The 16,488-nt window shown below is 44.3% G+C and overlaps 2 protein-coding genes across 4 annotated transcripts in view; one reads left to right on the forward strand and one right to left on the reverse strand.

The window, feature by feature from the left end:
• Positions 1-78: 78 nt before the first annotated feature.
• Positions 79-3,618, forward strand: LOC142585468 (uncharacterized). 2 transcript variants are annotated; one of them, XR_012829094.1, is made up of 2 exons: positions 79-282; positions 2,292-3,618. XR_012829094.1 is itself a non-coding variant. In XM_075696250.1 (2 exons), exons 1-2 carry the CDS (start codon positions 838-840, stop codon positions 2,667-2,669), a joined length of 414 nt encoding a protein of 137 aa, XP_075552365.1. In that variant the 5' UTR covers positions 318-837; the 3' UTR covers positions 2,670-3,618. The 2 variants fall into 2 exon arrangements, 1 of the variants encoding a protein (XP_075552365.1); XM_075696250.1 differs by lacking the exon at positions 79-282 and adding an exon at positions 318-873.
• Positions 2,667-16,488, reverse strand: part of LOC142585466 (ankyrin repeat, SAM and basic leucine zipper domain-containing protein 1-like) — a 30,865-nt gene continuing 17,043 nt past the window's right edge. For both annotated transcript variants that reach the window (XM_075696247.1, XM_075696248.1), the window contains exons 9-12: positions 13,903-13,988; positions 11,993-12,244; positions 8,728-8,953; positions 2,667-2,980 (exon numbers count right to left, since the gene is read on the reverse strand). In XM_075696247.1, coding sequence (XP_075552362.1) covers positions 2,798-2,980; positions 8,728-8,953; positions 11,993-12,244; positions 13,903-13,988 — 747 coding nt within the window. In that variant the 3' untranslated portion in view covers positions 2,667-2,797. The remainder of the gene's footprint in view (positions 2,981-8,727; positions 8,954-11,992; positions 12,245-13,902; positions 13,989-16,488) is intronic.

Below are 16,488 nucleotides of genomic sequence, written 5' to 3' on the forward strand. Positions count from 1 at the left end.
CATCCCAACAGCGGTGCCGATGTGAGCGCCACGTCCACCTGCAGCGGTGATCTTGTGCATCAATTTCATGTCGGGGACGCGACGGGAATGTCTGGTGGTACCGTGCAGCTCGTGCTGCAGTTACCCCGTTACTCTATGCTTCACAACTCCTCTTCCTAGTTGTGCTGTCCGTGACGGAAGTAGCAAGATTCCAATCGCGCGAAGCTGGCTAGAGCTGTTATGTTTCTAAACCCTTTGTCAGCCTTATTACTGTGACGACAGTGACAACACTCTTCTGCATCGGTAAGCTCTTCATACACGCACGAGATTAACGGGAAGAAGCCATATGCACCCCAATTCGCTCTTGCTAGTTCAAAACTTAAATATTTCAGCACAAAAGTCTATGATCTACGAACAGTGACGGAAGCTGTTACTTCGGGATCGACGCGAAATAAATTTAAAGCCGCCATGAACAGCGCACTCGATAAAGTATAGTTAACGTAGTGGCGCACCGCGCGCATATCACAGGGCGCGTGATTCGACCGGGGAATTCCGCTCGCGAGCGCGCCGGCTTATCTGCAGCGGTATCGATTTTTTTTTTTCGATCACACACAGGTGATAGACGCTAGTAATTAGCAAAGGGCAGAGAACAACAGTGGCTTTTGGCTAGCCAATCCGTAATGTTCGGAGAAATTACTCAGCGTCTGACGCGAACGGTGTTGCATAAAAAAAAGCCGTCCCACGCACATTGCTCAAGCGTACCGCTACATTGAGCACGCGAAAGGCGGAACGGAAAATCATTCAGGTAACCTTTGACTGCCGAGAAGGGAAACTTGCGTGGCCACTTAGTGCCTCGCCATGGTTCACAGGCGTTGCTTGCGGTGTGATCAACCGGTAAGTACCACCGTTCTACTCTTGCCGTGGTACCGAGAAGGTAGGGTTTGATTGGGTATATTATGCCCGCACTTATGCCGTACTTTAATGCGATGTGCTTTTTTTTTTTTCTTGTACATGCGAGGGCAGAAAAATTCGGTTCCGAGACTTCCCACAATACAAATGCAGTATGTAGACACGGGAATCGGAAGGAGGTGCGCCGAGGAAATGCCCTCGTTTCATACTTTCTCATCCGGTGAATGACCTAGTATGAATGTGCTTGCTTATAATGGTGAGAGATACACTTATTGGGCGCGAAGGAGCAACGGGCTGTTCTATTGCAGTTGTGTTAAAACCAGGAGCAATCGTCAACATCGTCCGAAAACGGACAGTTAACTATATATACGCAATTCTAGCGGTGCATTAGTCTAATTTACTTTTTCAAATTTCTTCATTTCTCTGTAGAAACGAAATTTCATTTAAGCAGTCGGAGCTGATGGCGAACCTCATGGGATGGATGTTTGCAAACAATTTAATCTGGCAGTTACACATGACATACTTGATCGTAGAAGCACTTATTTAAGCAATGAGGTAGCAGTAGCTTCCTTTTATGGAAGGAAACAAAAAATATTGCATGGCATCTGCACTTTTGCCCTCATCATGGTCCTCATCATAAGATCTGTGTGGTGTTAGGTTCACCTGATAGCCTCCATAATTAAGCAATTAAAGGGTACCATGTCGACTCGGGGATTTCGTATAAGTGTGTACTTCATTCTAAGAATAATAATAACGAAGTTACTCTTCCTAAAGTGAGTTCTTGTGGTTCTTGAGGTCGGAACAGAACGCCTCATGTGAGGAAGGAGTGTAATGCAAAAATGCCAAGTCACTGCAAAGTTCTAATTGGGTGCAAAATCAGTGCCAGTGACCACACAGACAGTCACAATGGCCGCACCTCTTAATGTTGGGTTATTACAATGACGAAACAGCTGGAGGTTTCATGCCAAGCTACTGGACATTGATGGCAAGAGGGGATTACTCTTTAGCTAAAACTCTAAATCACATTAAGAAGGCCAAGATGGACAGCATCAGCAAGCATAAAACACAGCTAATGTACAGCACAGCTAATCTGAGTTCATGTTTATGTTTATGTCAAGTGGTACCTTTCACCTCTAAAACTAAGAACAGATGTAACAAATGTGCAGACACAAATGTACTTTTTTTTTCTTTCAATGTATATATATATATAAATTTTTTTTTAAGCGATCACTTGCCCCTAAATATGCTGATGGCAAGTGTCACAGCTTTTGCAAAGATTTTTGACACTTTGTTAGTGATGATGGTGATACTAGATACACCACCAACTCTGCTGCATGCTTTGTTTGTAAATTCATTGTGGCTTTGCTGCTTGAACAAAATTGGCATGTGTGAATGCTGTGCAGGTTCTCTCGGTGCCATACTGCAGCCAGTGCTGGCCTGGGAACCGGCAGACCTTCTCCCAAGAGATGCCTTGGGATCCCAACGGAAGCCACCACGATGTGGTGCCTGACGCCATCCCTATACCTCACAGCAGGCGCCACGAAGTTATTGCAGCATTACACAATTCTGGGACGTCCGGTGATCGCCAACAGGACAGCGCTGAAAGAAACCTGCACAAACCTGCGCCTGCGACCAGAGATGCTGGTACCATGACAGAACCACAACAGAGGCGTTCAAGCTACAACAAACCCGCATCTCCACACTTGGATTCTCACCACTCAGAGCAGCAAGGGAGAAAAGTGACGCTCGGGCACAACACGGAGAAGCCTGCACGCAAATAAGAAATGCAACTGTTTTTACTTTGAGCATTACATTGTGGTCCAGCACAAGAAACAAGTGGTGGAAAAGGAAGTCCCACATTGAGAAATGAACAGCTCTTTCATATGACTGGGAAGGAATGTTAGTGTTTTCACACAGTGCGATGTAAGGACCACCCTGGAAGAAGTGGCCAATGTCCAAGCCGACCAACGAACTTGCAAGTCCACAGTGTCGTGAACAAAAGGCACAAAGGCAGCCACACCAAGTGTTTGCTGCGCTTCACCTCAGCAGGCAGCGGTGGCCACTGTGGCTGGTACTCGACGCATCCTTCCACCTGCATTTTAGAAAAACGACGACAATGTAACGTCTGCTTCGCCATGCTGCACCCACACAGCTGCAGCAAAGACAAGGAGGTGAACGACTACTGCAAGAACACTACCTCAAATTCTGACATAGTCAAAACTGGGATGAATTGATATGGCTAAACAAATGTGTGCGTGTGATGTAGATAATATCTGGATGATTACGTACTAACTGAAGGAGAAGACTCCCAACTTTTGCAAAGCATTACATGATACATCAATTCTTTCGACGTAAAGGCATGTTGTCAAAGCATGCATTAATTTAGTGAATGCATGCTTCCAAGGACAGCGAATGTGCAATGCCGGATGCCTTATGTGCATGTTGAACGAGGGCTGAATGATTTATTTGTTTTAACACCTCATGAGACGTTCTAGTAACTTTGCCAGTGCCTTATGGCTGTGAGGTCTTTACTGCCATCTTTACTTCGCATTCATAGTACTGTATCTGAATGAATTTGCAGCTGACAAATAGCATATGCATAATGGAAGGGCTACAAGCCTTTATGAAATTAACAGAGCAATACTAATTAATATAATTAATTAGGTAGGAAACAAAATACTTCCAAGGCATGTGGTCACAAGAAATAAAATTTTTTTTGTTGATGCCTTACTGATTGTTTGCTCAGTAATCCTTGTGTTGCAGCAAAATTAATGACCTTCACACAAAATGTAGGCAAGAAAGACAAGTCTTTTCACTTCATCAGGAGTGAAAGGCAATCCAGTAGTTTGATTAGCATTAATGAACATGAATGGGCACACAAACTACTGAAATTGCAGTGGTGAACAAGCCAAAATTGTTTAAGAAAGTGCTCGAGAAAAGGAATGACTAAATGTACTGCTGAAGAAATACAGGATAAGTCAATCATGGCACATCTGCTAAATTCAATGTACAGTAAAACCTCGTTAATTCGGATTTGACGGGACCGAAAAAAATTTCCGAATTAACCGAATGTCGAGTTATCGAGTATCAAGAAAACAAACAAATGCTTCCTACGTCGACACGTTCTTATCTACTGCCTTAATTGGCAAGTGCTGTTTATATTTTGCACAATAGTAGTGCGGAAACTGCAACTTTCGTGCTCTCGACACTGATTACCGCTCGCAGCGGTGAAGGCCTCAAGACTTCCTTCACAGGTAGGCCACGGCAGGCGTCTTCATCTGACCGACTCTTTTCACTACCGCTATCCAGATTATCCAGATTATTTTTTTTTGCCAGGTCGCCGCCCATCGCGATGTAGACGGTGCTATTCATCCTGGACAGTTTTGCGCTAGTAAAAACAAAACTACTGTTTGCCGCAACTACTGCGTGATAAACCGTGGCCGCTGTCGACATGATCAGGGACGGCGACCTTGCGGTTCTGAAGGCGTGCTGCCGACGCACGTGCCAAGTCAAAACGAAACGCTGCAACTGCGATGAAACCGCAGTCGCTATCGACGCAATCATGGATAGCGACTACGCAGTCATGAAGGCACGCAGCCAACGCGTTGCTATGCGCAGTGGTAAATGCAAGAATAAAGGCTTCAAAGGCACAAATAGACACGAAGCGTTCTGGCGTTGCTGTCATTCACATACGATTTTCACTGATGACTATGGCGATGCGAACTCCGCCACTTCGTGTTCGTGGACGCTAACGCCGTACTTGTTCTTGTGCGTCGCGCATTTGCGGCATTCGCCGAATCCGAGAGTTGTCCGAATTAACTGACGTGTGGCCAAATATGCCTGAATTAATGAGAGTTTCATTGCATTAAATAATACACACGCCTGCCGAAACCAAAGGACGAGTCCGAATTATCCGATTTCCCGAATTAGTGAGGGTCGAATTAACGAGGTTTTGCTGCCCCATATTTGCACAATTCTAATGCGCCCTCGATTGTAGCGTGCATTTATATACCGTTACAATATTTCAAAATATAACTTGGTGCCGATTCTACCACACACATCAAGTAACGAAACCTAAATCGACATGTACCGTGTTGAAACAATTTTATGGAACATGCAAAGGCACACTACACTGGAGGAAATAGCTGAGGCACAAGAAAGAGCCCAGTTCATTAGGCTCTCCATCAAATGATCGGGAGGACACATCCTCAAACGGATTGGTGTACCAATTACAGCACTACATAATAACCATAGAGAAATTCCCAAAGAACAATCATGCCTGTTCCAAGGAATGTTCACCCCATTCATAACGAGGGCAGAAGGTAAGCCAGAGCCAAATCCCTACTAGAGAAGGCTAACAATCAGGCTGAAGAAAGCTCGTTCGTTGATGTGGCTTTCATGTCAAATAGACTAGCCTTCACAGTGGTTCTTCTGAACGGCAAAGGTCAAGTCGCCAACTCGGCTTCCTCGTGCATCATACAACCAGAAATTGCAGAACAGGTAGCCATCGCATTGGCACTTTTAGACTTAAAGAGATCCAGGATCCACAGCGATTCTAGGGCAGCCATCCAAGCATTTGCCAAAGGAGTCATCTCTAGAGAGGCCCTGGCAATTCTCGACGGAAAGGTTGTCAAACCCCGCAAGATCATCTGGTTTTCCGATAATATCGGAGGAACCACTGGTGCTCCCACGAGCCTCAACGAATCTGCCCACGATGCATGAGGACTTGTTAACTGTGTAGCCACAAGAAAAGAAGATGCTGAGGTTCTAGATCGCAGGGGCCACCTCCTCACGTACAACGGGCTAAGCAAGCACTTCTACCTAGGGCGCAGGGTCTTTCCCCTCCGCACATTAAACTAAACAGAGCTCAGGCCATTACGCTAAGACTCCTGCAAACAAGAACCTATCCGCCGCTTCTAATCAGCAAGATCTATCCGGAGATCTCTACACCCACAACATGCAATAGACGTAATGGCACCATAGATCTTAGTCATATGCTGTGGCATAGCTCCGCGTTACACAGTGACAAGGACAACACTGAAGAGCGGTGGGACGCAGCTCTACGCAGTATTACGTTCGAAGAACAGCTATGGGCAGTCCAACGGGCCCAAGGCTTGGCCTTTCGATCCCAGTGTGGAAGCGGCCCTCTTCAGGTAGGAAACTAGCGTGACCTAATGGACCATAATAGGCTGCTGAATCTTAGCAGCTAGTCGCTATCGGAGTCAGAGGATACCTTCTTTTCGCTGTCTACCGAATACGGAAAATCATCTTCAGTTCCATCTAACACATCAGAAATGCCAGACGTACAACAAACTTGAAAATAGTGACCCTAAACCAAATCAGAATAAGAAAAAATGTACGTTCGATGGTAGTGTGGCTAGCTACCTTGCATGGAGCTTTTTTTTTTCAGTAAGAATCTATTTTGTTTTTAATTTTGAGTAGAATTGCAATTGTAACGCGCATGCAATTTTGAATGCACCTTTTATCTAAAAAAGGTGCGCATTAGAATCGTGCAAATATAATACCAACTCCTTTCACTCAATTATATTCCTTATAATCCATCTCTTACGACTGCCCAATCCTAATGATAATGAAGGCAGAGCGCTACTCCAACCACTGACAAAGTGTGAAAAAGAAAGAATTGAAATAGAATCGTTACATTATCCCAGCCCTGAACTTCCAACTACACATCGTCTCAATGTGTTCCATCCACATGCACAGATGACAATGGCTTAGAAACAGCAATGGTATCTAAACCAGCTTCAATCATTTGCCTGTCCGTGAAAGAGCACACACACATTAACTGCTGACTCTGGCTGCGGCTACGTTTAGCATATTACCAAAAATCATCGGGCCAAACTCCTGCAGGACATCTTAATACGTATATGAATACAAAAGCTTCAATTATGCAGTTTAAGCAGGACCTAACAATACTGTGGCAGTACTTTGGCCTCCTGCACAGTACTGTCCAATGGCTTCGTTATTACAATAACTAGAAGTAACGAAGAGAGTAAAAACAGCTAAATACAGCACAAAGGACAGGAAAAAAGCAGAGACCACATACACAGCACTGTTTTCACCCCCTCCATCATGGACCAACCAGCCCAGTTCAGCACACCACGACTAGAAACCATACACTAAAGAACTATGTTTTCTATCAGGTGTTTCATTTATCATTAGTCAAATAGACGAATGTAGAGAAAATAGCTCGATGTTCCAGCATACAAATTCGACATCAAGCAACAAACGGGCACAAAAGATTTTCATACAAATAATACAGGAGAGGAGGCCAGCGCAAGTGTATGTGCGCTGGCCAGTGTTGTGGTTAAACCAACCAGAATGATGGAGAGTACACTGATTTGCCTTTTAAGATTTAAATCCATTATTCTCGACTTGGATGTCCTCGTGGATTCTTATGCTAACATTCTGATGCGATATGCTTGTCACTGCAAATTTGTTACATGGCTATGATTGGTCATGGTGGTATTCTGCTAATATTCTTGGGTGATGTGCTTGTCACTGCAAATTTGTTACATGGCTGATTAGTCATGGTGGTATTATACTGCTTTCAGAACATTACGGAGATAGTTGTTCAGAATATCACAACTAATCTACTCATACCGGTTTTATTCTTCGGATATACGGTAATTTAGATTCGGCAACAAATATATAGTGCTCAAATGTGTCACAATTCATATATTAGCAAGAAATTACTGCTTCATTAACTAATGATGCAAACAGTGAATACTCAACTGCTAAAAAAAAAATGCTGAAAGGCAAGCACATAGAACAACTGAGCCAGATTGCAAATAAAAATGTTGCTATGCATTTCCTTGATGAAGCCATATGAAGCCATTGAAAATTCACATAAAGTATGAAACAATACAAGAGGGAAAACCTAATTTGTTATAATTATTCACTACGTGTTTTCATCTTAATTCGTTATGTTAATGCGTAAGGAATAGGTTTACAATTACACATGTAATCTCACTGAACACTTTTCTGCGGAGCATGTGTGATCAGCCACTGCGGCAATCTTGAAAGCAATTTGTATGTTCCCTTTCACATCTTTCGAGGGGTACTACGAATGCTTACCAAAGTGGTTGAAGCATAGAGTTTCCTACAAAATTTACAAGACGAGATCTAGCCCTAATGTCAATTGGAGCTGCAAGCACGATGGTTCAACCAGCATGGAAATGAAGCGTAGTACATGTACACTACAAAGGGCGTTCATAAAGTTTGTGCTATCGGTACCATAAATTTGGAGCAAGCCTATATGATAGGCATGAAAATGAGTGCAAGCTTTAGCCTAGTTTTAGCGGAACGTAAAATTTGTATCCTATGAACTGTTGAACACCACTAGGGCATCAAAACAAAATAGGCGACGTCTATCAGGAGAGTTGATTTAAGAACAGGCCGCGATCCGCTTTCTGCATTTCAAGAGACGCAAGTCCAAAGAGATCCATGCCGAGCTGGTGGCAGTGTACTAGTGACCGTCACCATAAACCGGGCTGTATCGTGATGGTCACCATACACTGCGGTGTATGGTAAGCCAAGAGCCCGAAGATTAGACAAATCCACGTCCTCCTGCACATCATTTCAATAGCAGTAAAACAATAACAGTCCCAGATTTTCCTTTTCAGAGGAAAAGTGTAGAGAAAAATCTGGCATGTCTGGCAAGTTCCCTTGTCAAAATGTTGGGCCCAGTGACCTTCTTTGTTTAACTACTGTTGATAAAGATTTCCCTCTAATTAAGTAGGCAACCCTATGATACATACAACAGCAGTGCCCCATTTCCCTCTAGTGACACGAGTAGAAAGCTTGATGGCAAGCACTAACCTTAGCTGCCAGCTGGTCTAGTTTGCGCATCTGCATGGCCAATGAGCACAGTGCCTCGTGGGCTTCCCTGAGCTCCTTACGCAAGTGGCGGGTGCTACAGAGGTCACGACCCAGCTGCAAATCTTGGGGTCTCTTAGTCAGGTGATTCCCCAGGTGGCTTACTGACACCTCTAGGTGACCCAGGTGCTGACGCAGGGTGGACACAACAGACACCGCCTCGGGGCACCTGCGCAGAGAAGCACAGCAGTGGCGCTACATCAGTATTGCGAACTTAAGTAACTCCTAAAATCATCGTCATCATCAGCCTGGCTACGCCCACTGCAGGGCAAAGGCCTCTCCCATACTTCTCCAACTACCCCGGTCATGTGCTCATTGTGGCTATGTTGTCCCTGCAATCTCATCCGCCCACCTAACTGCCTGCCGCCCCCTGCTACGCTTCCCTTCCCTTGGAATCCAGTCCGTAACCCTTAGTGACTATCGGTTATCTTCCCTCCTCATTACAAGTCCTGCCCATGCCCACTTCTTTTTCTTGATTTCAACTAAGATGTCATTAAGTCGCATTTGTTCCCTCACCCAATCTATTCTTTTCTTATCCCTTAACGTTACACCCATCATTCTTCTTTCCATAGCTCGTTGTGTCGTCCTCAATTTAAGTAGAACCCTTTTCGTAAACCTCCAGGTTTCTGCCCCGTAGGCGAGTACTGGTAAGACGCAGCTATTATACACTTTTCTCTTGAGGGATAATGGCAACCTGCTGTTCATGATCTGAGAAGACCTTCCAAACACGCCGTGGCCCATTCTTATTCTCCTGATTATTTCAGTCTCATGATCCGGATCCACGGTCGCTACCTGCCCCAAGTAGATGTATTTATTCCCTTACCACTTCCAGTGCCTCGCTACCAATTGTAAACTGCTGTTCTCTTTCAAGACTGTTAAACATTACTTTAGTTTTCTGCAATTTTTAGAACCACCCTTCTGGTTTGCCTCTCCAGGTCAGTGAGCATGCATTACAATTGGTCCCCTGAGTTACTAAGCAAGGCAATGTCATCAGCAAATCACAAGTTATTAAGGTATTCTCCATTAACTCTTATCCCCAATTCTTCCCAATCCAGGTCTCTGAATACCTCCTGTAAACACGCTGTGAATAGCAGCGTGTTTACAGGAGGTCACACTCCAAAGATGCTGTGCTATAAATTTATTGTGATATTGTCAGCAACAAGGTATTACATATTGCAGGTTTGATTACACAAAGTTCTACTAGGCTGGTCTAGCTGGTTCACAATGAACAAAGTGAACAGCACAGATGACGAGGCAAGTGACATGAACAGGACAGACACACTGTCCAGATGCGACAGATACAAACATGACAACGAATCACTTGTGCTGTCACCTGTGCTGATCACCATGTTGATTGTGCAGTGATTCAACACTGCTCTTAGAATTGCTAAAAGCTGCGGCACAATTCTGAAATTTTCATATTATGAACAAAGACAAAGACACATTATGCCACCAGCTAACCTTGACGCTTATCTTTTTGTACAACATACAGACCTTGTCCTCCCACTTATCTCCCTTATTCCAGCTCTTTTCGAGTGCTGCTTCCCCTCCCCAACCCCTCTGTTTAATATATTCTAAGTCTTTCTATGCTTCTACATGTATCTCTCTTTAATGAGCTACCCTCCCAACTTCCTTTTCTATTACAAGCCCTACCTACCTACCTGCACCCCTCTCCCCTCCCTTCTTTTCATACTAAAGAATGAAGGGCACAAAGAAAAGTCGCTACAAATGCTGCTCATACGTTTCCTTATGTCAGCACAGTTTTTGCAGTGCATGCACCTCTGGTCTTCTTCAGTGCCCTTTTTTTTTTTTTTTACTTTTGTCTGTCTGCAATGCCACCAACAACACATATTCACTGAAGAATGACATCCCATTAAGGATATTCCTGCTCCCACCCTCCGTTCTGTGATAAACTACATGTCGCCAGCTTTGAAGCTTCGAACGGTTGCCACTGCATCGATACGAGACTACTCTGGCAAACTATTTCCAGCCATTCCTTCCGTTTCCCCAGCCCATCTCTCATTGGCTGCTCTCACACTGAGCAATTGACTGACCCATCTTTTTGATTTGCACATGGGTGCCTTTTACAGCTAGCGGCTTTTTTTGCTAGTCTTCCCGGTTTGTCGATACCGTCTCTTTTTTTTCTTTAATACTGCTCCCCCTCCCCCATTCCATTTCACCCGTTTTTGCCCCTCTTTATCCAACTCGGCTCTCACAACAGCAATGGCTAGAAACGCCAAATGACAGCATTCATTTTCTTTTCAATTTCTTTCTTTGCAGATAGTCACCATCGCCAGTGACACCAGATCGTGCCAGTCTTCTAACCTTTCAAGACTAACATGCCAAGGATGACAAGGCCACCTTCAACAAAAACATGGTCCACCGATTGAAATGTCGGCCAGCCTGTTTGAGGCACTTTAACCCTGTTCATCCAAATTTTATCCCGCAGTATGTTCACTCCATGTAATGGGGGGGACCATCAAGGGTCCTTCAAGCCAAAACATCATAACAAGCTGCAATGAAAGCGTTGGTGGTGGGAGGAATGGAGTGGGGGTGCTCACTTCCACTGAATTGTATCTACTTGGCTTTAATATGGAGTAAGGACCAGAAGCACATGGCTTGCAAGCGTAAACACAGCTAGTCCATGAACCCTTGCGTGAGTGAAAGTAAGAAAGGCTGCTGAAGGCTTTCATTTCTCAGTTTATGTGTGGCACATTTGGCACAATTAGAGGGCGTCTACACACCATGGATTATGTGTATACATAGTTCTATGCGAGAATAAAAGGGAGTCAGAAAGCACTGCATTATATCTGGAACGCTGGCTCCCTGAAGGGAGGCATATACAATAACTCTAATTCCAGTAATATATTTTTTGCAGTATATGCGAAGCGCGTGGGAAGTGCACGGTTATTTTGCAACCTAGTGAAAAGCGAAGAGCACGAAGCTGTATGACAAACTCTGATGCCATGAACACTGCTCGTGACACATCAAAGTTGGTCATACATGTTCATTCCCTTTGGTCTCGTTAATATTTAAAGAAAAAAAAACATACACACACTCCACTGTTCACATCTGAACAACTGTAGATTGTGCACACTATATCACATGAACTGGGATAAGAGCCCACAGCGGCTAACACAGAGAAAAACCCTGCATGAGGCCGAACAAAGCAGGGAAGGGCAGCACAAACTTTTGCAACAGAACTCACGTGATGGTGGCTGACTTGCGAAAGTCTGGTATGCTACTCTTGTGCCATGGCAACTGGTGAGCCCGACGTATTGCAGCTGCTAAACGCGCCCGCGAGCCAACCTGGGTGATGCCAGCTCGCTCGAGGCCCTGCTCATCCAACTTCAGCAGGGTGTCCAGAGTGCTCACACCATGCTCTCGCAGAGTGTCTCCAAGTTCTACTGTGTCTACAGCTGACAAGAATGACTCCAACGCATAGTCCACATTGACACCCCTGGAAGAAGTGAAACGCAGCATATGTAAAGGCCAACGTGCTGTGCAAAAGAAAAGCACGCATTTAAGCCATGGCGACTTTGGGCCCCAAAGCAACATAGTACAACAATTTCAAAATATCATCCAAATATGGTAGACTTCCATCAATTAGATATTTTGGGCAATTCAATACAGACCGAAGGTCACAGGTGGTACCCATATATTTATGGGCCAAAACATTGATCTGAATCTTGAAACTGGTCTTTTCAGATAATTCGAACTTAACTGGTCAGCACGCACATGTCAGACCTCAATGGCCACAGTGTACTGGGAGCAGTAGGGGACAGAGAATGTGTCGATGACACTGTCATCTTCTGCTGAAGCTGCCCGTCTTGAGCCCTCCCCAGGATTTTCAAGCGGAAATAACAGCTCACAATGAATGATTGCCAATTGACTCAATCCTAACACATGCCTTCTTTCCAAGGAGATTTGTCCGAGTACTGCCTGCACATTGCAACCGGATATGAACACGAAACTGCATTTGCTGTGTTCGCAGCAGCTTGCCATCAAAGCCAGCACCATTGCCACATTCATCACAAAGTAGCAACAGAAGTTTTCACGTAGAATGGTGATGATGATGGGCCACTTCCAGCTAATTCTAAAAGCCCATTCAAAAGACAAGTTATTTTTCACAACAAGCTAGTGGCAGTGAGTAGCACCATGTGTTTTCAGCATCCCAGAGAATTGGATGAGTCATAAGAGGAATTGGTGAACTTTTTTGTCTAGGCGAGGACCGTCATACCATTTGTGATTGTTGCAGAGCCGTTTGATAAATGCGAAATATAAAACACACTGGACCACACCAAGGACGACCAGTTGTGGCCTATGTACAGCAATGGAAAGTTCTCAGAGAGAGAGGGCGGTGAAATTTAAGTGTAAATAAATTTACATTCTGCGCAGGTAAACTTCACTGGCTTCATCTTTCCTCAAAGCAGAATCAGAGGCATGCTACATTTTTCTTGTTAAATAATGAGCTACATGTTAGATTTAGGCGCACCTTGTTTCTTACTCTGAACCCATAATAAATGAGTGTGCTTCAGATTCAATTAAATGCTGCCAAGTGAAGCAGCAATTTATCTGAACGTAGTCTGCACCTTCTTTAATTCAACCTGCAAGATAATTAGTTGAATTCCACCAGCTCCATCAAATACAAGTTAACGAAAGTTAACTGTAGAACTAAATCCTCCAAGTGCCAATTCAACAATTGGCACATATAGTCGCTAAATTTTGAAGCATGGGTCCATTTAGGAGTGTCTCAAGATCTTTGCGACTCTCTGAATATTCTTATTTTCATTGGCATTGCTGATTTAGGTGCAAAATGTTGATGTGTACAATGGTACAAGCAGCAACTAAATGAGAGAGTAGGCAAGCCAATTAAGGAAATTAAGGTGAAATCACTTCTTCGGTGCATTGTCGCAGAACTGTGCGAGCTGTGCGAAAATAAATGACATATTACATTTCATTCCGCTTGCAACATAAACATGCTGTACACAACTCATAAAAGTGCACTCCAATGAGGAAACATGCATACTTAGATTGCTTAACCATTTTTGTAAAGGTACAAGAATTTACTAGACAGGGATATGGTGGCAAACATTTGCCTTGTGGTGCAACACTCACGATGATGAGGAAACTATTTGGAAGCGTCTGGTGGATTCTACGCCTGCAATAATCTTTGCACGTTCTTCCTCTGATTCAATACCCATCTGCAAGCGAACAAAAGCACACCCACACACTTGTCAAGACAACACTAATTCTGACTTGACGATTTGCGAAACCACAGGCAGGGGCAAGTCGGTAAGTGGTTAAGAGAAGATATAGAAGGCCTAGATAATAATAGCATGAATAGAAAGAAGCATGCACACAGTCCACTCAAAACCAGCAAAGTTTATCACCACAACATATGCTATATATAGATAGATACAATGAAAAACAAAATGGAAACACAAAAAGTGGCATAAGAATTGCAGCACCTCAGTCCGTGAAATACGACACATAAGGTCTTTTTATTTTGGCTGCGCCTCAGAACTAGTTCTCAAGAGTGCCACGCACAGTACTGCATGAGTTCATGCCATGCAAGTGGCAGTGCAAATTGCATTAAATTGCATGCAAATTGAAGAGAAAAGTGCAGCAAAGAACACACTGTCATCTGCTGCAGACAGTTAAGCTTTTCCAACAAATGCAGACATACCAAAGGAAGAGTGTTTCATTTTCGTTATTACAATAATCACTACTGTGATAATACAACACCGAGGCAACAGAATGGCAGCTGTGAAGACCATTTTTCTGTCAGAAAACACATCTCTATAGAAAGTCGCTTGAATGAAAGTAACTTAGCAATGCTACAATCTTTAGCAATATGACCTGACAGCAATACGGGCATCAAAGCTGTACTTTGCCTTCTTGTGCCAGCGAGGTGAACTGCTGTAACCAAGCGGGACATATTTATGTACTGTAGGCACCTTTGATCAACTTAGTCAATTGCACCATTTTGTCCGCTACCAAGAGCTTGCACATCACCTGCAGTTCCAAAGTAGCAGATGCAGGAGAAATGTGAACTTGCCTGGCACAAGGTCAAATTGAAGAGCGCGGTGCAGGCAGCACAAGCTGCACTGTCAAATAGAGGACAAAAGTGCTATAACCCTGAACTAGAGCAGAAAGTGCCACCAAACCAAAGAGACCAATAATCCAAATTAATGCACGTTCGCACACACAAAAGATGTATCCAGTAAATGTTAGATTATATCAAACTAAAAAGGTATCACGTAATATAGCATAGACCGCTTATACACGTTAATTGCCAGAGCCGCAACTTTTCACACTAGTATAAGCGGCACCGCACCATAACCAAAACAGCATTCTTCAAAGGCATGTGTGTACAAAATATGTACACCAAGCTGCCACGTGTGTCCGGGAATTGAAGCATATAATTAGAAGCGCCCTCACTTTTGTTAGCAAGGTGGTCCCCTTGTTTTTCCAAGCCACGTGCAGCCATTGTGAAGCAATTCAACAACTTTGGCTGCTGGCTCCCGAAAAAATGATTATGGTTAGGCATTGCCCACGAGGATGTCAGGAAGCATGCTGTCACAAGAAGCTAGCCCTTGATACATTGAAATATGTTCGTAGCTGCAGACGAATACATGTTGATCTGTTACGAGATCATGTGCACAGGCTGCACTACCGGCAGCGCGCGTGAAGCAGGGTTCACAGGCGATCAGCTGGCATATACCCTGAACGTGTATAGCAAAAGTTTGTATGTGCACACGCTGGTAGGAATGGCAAAAGTTCCCGTGTGTGATGAATTTGCGGAACACAGTTTAAACTGACAGCTTTGTAGAGTCAAGGTCACACACGCAATATCTGCAATTCGCGGTGACTCGCATCGCAACGGGCGAACACAAAACGCACTCACAGCCTCGACCGATTTTTCAGCAGTGCTAGAGTTGTGAAAAACAACAAATTGATTTTGCCGTCGAAATTCGCTTTTCCAGCGTACCCGATAATTCAGACATTTTTGTGACCACATCCGTGTCCGAAAAAAAAACCAGTCTGCGGCTGTATTTACTTTTCGCCCACAAACTGAACAGTCAAAGAGTGGCAATGAGCACGCATTCAAGAAGGACTGCGTGCAGCTGACCAGCAGCTGGAGCAAAATGCTTCTCTGTTGATTAGGCAAGACCCGCGCACCTGCTGAGCCAGCACACTACGCCGCTGCATTCTTTTTTTCTCCCTCTGTTCCTCATTTGTTTGTTCGGTCTGCATCTACTCCTCATCCTACGCATCACCTTTGTTGTTCTCGGGGGCTGTTGTGCAACTCGTAAATGCAATGCCTGGCTACCACTGACAGCCAAGAGCTCTGTGACCATCTCGACCCTCTCTCTCTTCTTTTTTTTCTTCATGTCCCCCTCTCCTTCCCAAAGGCACTGAGCTGGATTCCCTGAAGGGTTTCAGAAAATAATGCCCTCTCCTCTTTGCAACCTCTCTCTCTTTCTCGATCAGTGCACCTCATAGAGAAGCACGCTCACTGCCTCGCTTGTCTGCGGGATTTTCCAGCAAACACGCTATACCTGGTATTTCGTCTTGCACGACTGCACTATAAGCGGTATGCATATACATTTGTGTTCTATGGGAGGATAACCAGAAGTCGGAAAAGACTGCATTATATCTGGCCCTGCACTATAAGTGGTTACATTATATGTGGTCCAA

The sequence above is a fragment of the Dermacentor variabilis genome, chromosome 6 (assembly GCF_050947875.1).
Source record: "Dermacentor variabilis isolate Ectoservices chromosome 6, ASM5094787v1, whole genome shotgun sequence".
Lineage (NCBI taxonomy): Eukaryota > Metazoa > Arthropoda > Arachnida > Ixodida > Ixodidae > Dermacentor > Dermacentor variabilis.

Excerpts from the sequence above, each read along its gene's own strand:
- LOC142585468 (XM_075696250.1), top strand. The coding sequence starts at position 838 with ATGGTTCACAGGCGTTGCTTGCGGTGTGATCAACCG. Across the intron at positions 874-2,291 it reads GCTTGCGGTGTGATCAACCG|GTTCTCTCGGTGCCATACTG; the intron begins GTAAGTACCACC and ends AATGCTGTGCAG.